This window comes from Babylonia areolata, chromosome 9, assembly GCF_041734735.1.
Source record: "Babylonia areolata isolate BAREFJ2019XMU chromosome 9, ASM4173473v1, whole genome shotgun sequence".
Taxonomy (NCBI): Eukaryota; Metazoa; Mollusca; class Gastropoda; order Neogastropoda; family Buccinidae; genus Babylonia; species Babylonia areolata.
Window position 1 is genome coordinate 12723761 of NC_134884.1, and position 7790 is coordinate 12731550.

General features: G+C 46.1%; 1 protein-coding gene across 1 annotated transcript in view; it reads left to right on the forward strand.

Annotated features, from left to right (window-relative positions):
* Positions 1–988: 988 nt before the first annotated feature.
* Positions 989–7790, forward strand: part of LOC143286063 (hemocyte protein-glutamine gamma-glutamyltransferase-like) — a 131171-nt gene continuing 124369 nt past the window's right edge. The window contains exons 1-2 of the mRNA XM_076593613.1: positions 989–1105; positions 3959–4425. Coding sequence (XP_076449728.1) covers positions 4385–4425 — 41 coding nt within the window. The 5' untranslated portion in view covers positions 989–1105; positions 3959–4384. The remainder of the gene's footprint in view (positions 1106–3958; positions 4426–7790) is intronic.

The following is a 7790-nucleotide window of genomic DNA, read 5'->3' on the forward strand; positions in this document are numbered from 1 at the left end:
CACCCTCACCCTGAAAGAAACGTCTCATAACCCACCTCCTTTCCCTCCGTAGTCAGAACACCTCCCCCCACCCTCACCCTGAAAGAAACGTCTCATAACCCACCTCCTTTCCCTCCGTAGTCAGAACACCTCCCCCCACCCTCACCCTGAAAGAAACGTCTCATAACCCACCTCCTTTCCCTCCGTAGTCAGAACACCTCCCCCCACCCTCACCCTGAAAGAAGCGTCTCATAACCCACCTCCTTTCCCTCCGCAGTCAGAACACCTCCCCCACCCTCACCCTGAAAGAAACGTCTCATAACCCACCTCCTTTCCCTCCGTAGTCAGAACACCTCCCCCCACCCTCACCCTGAAAGAAACGTCTCATAACCCACCTCCTTTCCCTCCGTAGTCAGAACACCTCCCCCCACCCTCACCCTGAAAGAAACGTCTCATAACCCACCTCCTTTCCCTCCGTAGTCAGAACACCTCCCCCCACCCTCACCCTGAAAGAAGCGTCTCATAACCCACCTCCTTTCCCTCCGTAGTCAGAACACCTCCCCCCACCCTCACCCTGAAAGAAACGTCTCATAACCCACCTCCTTTCCCTCCGTAGTCAGAACACCTCCCCCCACCCTCACCCTGAAAGAAGCGTCTCATAACCCACCTCCTTTCCCTCCGCAGTCAGAACACCTCCCCCCACCCTCACCCTGAAAGAAACGTCTCATAACCCACCTCCTTTCCCTCCGTAGTCAGAACACCTCCCCCCACCCTCACCCTGAAAGAAGCGTCTCATAACCCACCTCCTTTCCCTCCGCAGTCAGAACACCTCCCCCACCCTCACCCTGAAAGAAACGTCTCATAACCCACCTCCTTTCCCTCCGTAGTCAGAACACCTCCCCCCACCCTCACCCCCCGCCCGGTCGTCTCAGCATCTGCCACTCAACCAGATAGTCTGGCATGGCTGTTCATCGTTGTGGAGGTGCTGCACGTGTTTTCAGCCACTTAAAACATAACGGAGTGGTGCTGTGTGCAGTGATGAAGTGAGAGGTCTTTCTCAGTCAGCGTGGTCGTTGTGTGTTGGTGGTTGGAATGTTCACTCTGCTGCGGAAATCTTCACATCACAGTAAGATTACTTTTGACTTGGACTGGGGTGTGGGGGCTAGAAAGTTTGTTTTTTTTTTTTTTCCCCTATGTTTTGAGATTTCAAGCAAAAGATACTAATATATACTGTAAAAAGGAGAACAATAGAGAAGTTTGAAAACAGTAATTTGTTACAACAGTGAAAAAACAACAAGAAAACAAACAAACAAACAAACAAAAGAGTAAAAAGAAAAAGAAAAGACACGACGTTAACGTGGATGATCTCTGACCTGAACTAAAAAGCTCAGTACTAGTTTTAAGTCAGACTAACGTGGATGATCTCTGACCTGAACTAAAAAGCTCAGTACTAGTTTTAAGTCAGACTAACGTGGATGATCTCTGACCTGAACTAAAAAGCTCAGTACTAGTTTTAAGTCAGACTAACGTGGATGATCTCTGACCTGAACTAAAAAGCTCAGTACTAGTTTTAAGTCAGACTAACGTGGATGATCTTTGACCTGAACTAAAAATCTCAGTACCAGTTTTAAGTCAGACTAACGTGGATGATCTCTGACCTGAACTAAAAAGCTCAGTACTAGTTTTAAGTCAGACTAACGTGGATGATCTTTGACCTGAACTAAAAAGCTCAGTACTAGTAGTTTTAAGTCAGACTAACGTGGATGATCTCTGACCTGAACTAAAAAGCTCAGTACTAGTTTTAAGTCAGACTGGAGGGACTTTTCACTGTGGATTAAGACACGCTGTGAAGCAGCACAAAAAGGAACGAAGAAGCTATGAGGAAACCTTTGGCAGTCTTCTTACTCTTCTCTTTCTTCACCCTGGATTCTGTGAAGTCACTGGGGCACCGTGCTGAACAACTGTCCTGTCACCAGATCCCAGCAAGTCAGTCTGTCAGCTGTGTGTCAAACCCTGGGCCTCTGCTAATGGTTTCCCTGTCCATTCTGCAGTGTTGTTCGTCCGTTTTGTTGTTGTCTTCCCCTGCGCCTTCCTGTGTCATGGAGGATTGTTTTAGCAATGGATCTTGTTTCGGGGCCATACCAAGATAGCTTTCTCTTCCTTAACTGATGTCAGTAGATCTTCATATGATCCAGTGTGCTGCTTAGGGGTTTTGTGGACTTGTTTCTTTGTGATATGATCAGAACATGTGATGTTCAGTATCTTGCGGTAACACCTCATTTCCATGGCTTGGGTTCTTTTCAAATCCGCAGTGAGGGTCCATGTTTCATGTGCATACAGGAGCCTGATCTTGTGTTTCAAGGAGATATTTTTGTCCGTCCATATAAGATTTAGTGCTAATGTTGTCTTTGCTTCCCTTGAGAGGATTAAAAAAAAAAAAAGAAAAAAAAAAAAAAAAAGAATTACCCGATTCCCAAGAATCGACCCAAGGAAAGAGAACTGTTGAACGGTTCCTAGCTTCAGTCCATGGGCATTTATGTCAGCAGTGATGGCGGTGCTGCGACTGCTTATCAACTTGAATTTCTCGGCGCATATTTCCATGCCAACATTTCAGGTAGATGTTTCTTCCAGTTAAAGATATTGTCTATTTCTTTCGCACTGCCTGCCATGCCATCGATGTCACACGCACAGCAAAGGTTCGTGGTGGTTCTTCTTCCGGTGCCGGGACTGTTTTGACATGGTCTTCAGTTGCGTCAGTCATGATGCGCTCTTGGAATATGTTGAAAGGTGTGGAAGACAGACGGTAGCCCTGACGAACTCCAACGGAATTATGGAGCCACTCTCCAATGGTACTCTGTGTGAGTACCACACTGGTCGCATGAGAGTATGGTTGCTGGTGTTGACTGCTTTTGCCCCTTGTTAGATTTCTTCATTATGGCTCAAAGTGCCTCCTTCCAGACTCTGCTGAACGCCTTTTTGAAGTCTAGTAAGACTTGGTTATTCCCCTGGTTTTTGAGGCTTTCCCAAAGGGTACATAAGTCCAAGATTTGTTGGAAGGTACTTCTGTCTTTGTGGAACCCGGCCTGTTCTTCAGCAATTATGGCGGTATCTGCTTGCGAACGTAATATGTTCAGAATGCTCAGTTAACAAAGCTGATTTGAAATTTTAAAAAAGGACAATGACAAGAACACCCCCAACATTCATGGTGTTGGGTGGAATTCTGACAACCAGAACGGTGAACTTCCTTTCACTGAATGCAGTGGACGGTGTGCTGACAGCTGAATGTATCGGTGTGGATGAAGAACTGTGAGTGAAGTAAAAAAGGATGGCTATGAATGGGAGAAAGATCACACACACACACACACACACACACACACACACACACAGACAGCAGCAGACGGCTGAGATAAAGACAGAAAGAGAGAGAAAGAAAGAGAGGTGAGAGTGAGACCGACAGGCACACAGACAAACACGCTCATACTAACACAGAAACAGAGGCAGAAGAGTGATGAGAAGAAGGGCAACGCAATAATAATACTACATAAAAATAATAAAACATCCCCATCAGCTCGCACAGAATGCGCGCCATTTCTTTGCCAGTGATATCCCCTCCACTCCCTCCTCTCTACCACTCCCCCCCCCATCACTTCACTTCACCTCTCATCCCCCATCCTCCGCCGCAGCTGTAGCGCTGCACTGACGGACGCTCTCTGACAGAAGAGGAGTGTTTCGCCCTCCACTCAGAAAGCAGACGGTTCTTGTCTAATACAAAATGATAAACAAAACAAAACAAAAAAGTAACAAGTGCAAAGACGAAAAGAATGTCATAGCAGTAGCATTAACTCAGTGAAGAAAGAGGTAGCTAGTTTTAGAGGGTCAGTGTACTACCACCACCACAACAGAAGCAAGTTTCCACTGTCCACTGCCGCAGAGACAGGTACGACTTGAAGAAAGCTTGGGACATGTTGCTGTGATTCAGCTTGCAGTGCTGGAAGTTATCTCGGAATGCCACTGTAACTTGTGTGCACACTGACGGTACCTGCCTCAGACAAGAACAACTCAGGGGAAATAAATCTCACGTGAAGGTAAAGCCGCTTCCTGTTTTGCAGAAGACTCACCGACAACAACAACATCAGTACCTTTAAACCATTACCGCCACAACAGCCACAGCAATAGCAACGACGAACACTTCTAGCAAGGACAAGAGTCAGAGAAGCTGGACGGTGTGGACCTGTTTCATCGTAAACAAAACTGCTTTCACAAAAACAAAAAAGGACTGTGAGGGGAAAACATTTCATTGTTCTCTGCTGTTGCTGGGAATTGTTGGCTTTATTCGAACATTTCATGTTGGTTGGTCCTGCTTCGTACTGCTGCCAGCAAGGAGTGGAACGAAGGAAGGAAGAAAATGCACCGGGAGAAGTACGACATTCACACTCATGAACCAAGGTGAGTGAGAGTCAGAGTTGAGTGCACGTGCAAACGGGAGAGAGTGTGTTCAGGACTGACTTGACCGCGCAGGTGTGTGTGCTCTGCATGGAATGCTGAAAATGGGATGAGCAGCTTTCGCCTGGGAGAGAGAGAGAGAGAGAGAGCGGGGCCGGGGGGGGGGGGTGGGGGGGGGAATGAGGGGGGAGGGAGACAGAGACGAGGGAGGGAGAGGGACAGAGAACATGAAACGAACCCTGAAAAATGTTTATTTATTTACTTACTCATTCACAGAGAGAGTAAAGACTCAAGATGTTTTATTCAGAAAGGCAGGCCGTTACCCCCAAGAAGGGAGATACACAAGAAGAAATGGAAATCGCGTACTATGTTGTTCTCCAGTATCAACTGAACGAGAGAGAGAGAGAGAGAGAGAGAGAGAGAGAGAGAGAGAGAGAGAGAGAGAGAGAGAACAAACTACAAATAAGAATGTTTTATTCAGTTTTAGGTCTTAGCCCCTGTGCAAGGCATCTAAATAAGAGTATCGATAACTGAATGAATGTACCACTCATCTCGGTGATCGATTGATCATTGATCTGTCAAAAATCGTTTCCTCCCCTCTCCTCCTTTACCCAGTCTCTCTCTGTCTCTGTCTCTCTCTCTGTCTCTGTCTCTCTCTCTCTCTCCTATTCAATGGTGTAATCTTAACAGTAGTTCCAGAATAACAACAGCCATGCTTCCAGATGCCGACTTAAATGCCGCCATGTTCCCGCAATCAGGTGAGCTCTGGCAGTGTTCTTCAAGTTACTGCTGCAGCCAGCAGTCCTCAGTGTGGCGCGCTGGATTGCTTTGATCCACACTCTGTGCTGTTACACTGTGTGTTTCCATTGCTGTCTGCTGTGGTTGTATAACAGAAGTATGTTTGCCCTCAGGGGTCTTGATACTCGCCCGTCCAACTCACTTTTCTGGCGGTCAAGTGGAAATACTACCTGCACGTGACTTGTCCATTGGGCATGTCGACTGTGTCAGCGGAAGGATGAAGAAGCGGTCAGCTGCAGGGCAGACCGATTGCACGTCCCTCCTCCCTCATGCACCACAACACCCCCATTCCACCTTCACCCCCACCCGGTTAGTTGGAGATACGAACCCTAACAGCTTGAGACAAGGCACTGTTCTGTAAATATAACGAGTCAGCGCGGAAATGACAGATCAACTCCATTTATCCACCTCACACCGAGTGTCACGTGTGTGGTGTCGTTAACGGGAACCACTGTCACTGATGGCTACAAAACGTTCAACTGGACAGTTCTAACGACGTCAGACTGATTATTTAGGAATTAGTTTAGAACTGATTGGCACGTGTTTTTCAATATCCCACTTGATGAACTGAAACGCGAAGAGAGTTGTTTGATCCCAATCTGTTGGAGCAGCCAGCTTCATGTTGATGTTCAGGTTTTGGTTACTTTCCAGCTGTGGAGCTGTGGGAAAAGAGGCTACTGAAGATTTCAATTGAAGAAAAGATCCGTTGTTTTTCTGAAAGAGGGGGGCCAGTTAGATTTTGTCATCTACTGGTCCCCAGGTCAACCAAAAAAAAAAGGACATGGTTTATATAGCGCGTTCTTTCGGGAAGTACTGCTCAAAGCGCTTTAAATTTGGTTCCCCCTTCTCCATCCTCCCCCTTCATATCCCCCCTTCCCTCTCCGCACACACACATGAGGGGTCAAGGCCAACCTGAATAAACGACTGTCGCATTGTGGTCAGTCGGTCTCGGTGCAGGCAGTGTTTTGATCGGCGTGTTCATTTTTCTTTCTTTCGGGTTTCTGTCTTTTCTTTCTTTCTGGCCGTCCTTCTTTCGTTCTTTCGTCCTTACTTCTTCCTTGAAGATGAACAGTGTTAAAATGGCAGGTGATTTTAATAGTTTTATTGCCTTTTATTTTGCACCCACTACCCAGCTCATACTCTCTGTCTCTTAGTCTCTGTCTCTCTGTCTCTTTGTCTCTGTCTGTCTCTGTCTCTATCTCCCTCTGTCTCTCTCTCTTTCTCTCCATTTCACACACTTCCCTCACCCCTCTCTCTCTTTCCCTTGCTCTCTTTATGCCTATCCCCCCCTTTTTTTCTCTGTCTCTCTGTCCATTTCTCTCTTCCTCCCTGTTCCTTCCCACCGTCTGTCTGTCTGTATATAAGTCTGCCTCTCAGCCCATCCCCTGCCGCCATATCCCTGAGTTTTTTCTCCAGAGAACCGAAAATAAGCAATAAACATCCCTGTCTCAGTAGCCACAATTGTAGCATCATTGGAGTGAATATAACTCTTATGGTCGACCTCTCTTTCGATCCGTTGGTCATCAACCCCACCTCCACCCTCACACCTACGCCCTCGCTCTCTTTCTGTCTACCTGTCCCTCCACCCCCCTTTCCCTCCCCCCTCCGTTGATGCGTGCCATCACCACAGCAGTGCAGTAGCGCCAACAGGCCAGGTAACGAGAGTTGATGGTGCCCCACATGCCTTGCCTGTTTCCCCGCTCATCAGCTGAGAGCGGCCTGTGCACACACACAGCTGCTGCCAGCAGACAGTGCGGCGGCTTTCTTATTCACTCGTTCTCTGGAACACGGCACCTGCTGCTTCCTGGCGTTTTTCACTGCTGCTGGCAACGTCTTGATCAGTGTCCTTCCTTCCTTCCTTCCTTTATTTTTTCTCTTCTTACTTTCTTTCATTTTCTTTCAATCTTTTCTTCTTCTTGTTTTTAGTTCTTCTTTTTCCTTCCACCCTTCTTTCTTTCCTTTCTTTTACAATTGTTTCCTTTTCTTCTTTCTTTTCTTTCTTTCTAAATTTCTTTCTCCCTTTATGTTTTTCTGTCTTTCCTTGTTTTTTTCTCTCTTTTTTTGGTCTTTCTTTCCTTCCGTTATTCCGTCTTTCATTCTTGATCTATTTCTTACTCACTTCATTTCTTTCCTTCTTTTATTTTTCATTCATTCATTCATTCACTCATTCTTTAGTTTTTCAAAACCACTTGTGTGTAATACAATGCAAAGGCATTAGATAAAGACAGAAAAGCAATGAGATTTGAGGTTAAAACAAAAGTTTTAGTTTTGAAGATGATTAGATTTAGAAAGGGCTTGTTTCAATAAACTGAATATGACTGGGTTTCACGTTTTCTTTAAACAACAACAACAAAAACAACAATAACCCCTCCTCCCCCCCCCCCCCGACCCCCCAAAAACAACAACAAAACAACAGCAACAAAAAACAACCCAACCCAGAACAACAAACCCATGCACTTTAAAAAAAATTCTATTTCTTTCCTCACCTCTTTCAGCTCATATCTGTTTAAAATTACCCCCCCCCCCCTCCCTAAAAAAACAAAAACAAAACAAAAACAAAAACAAACAAA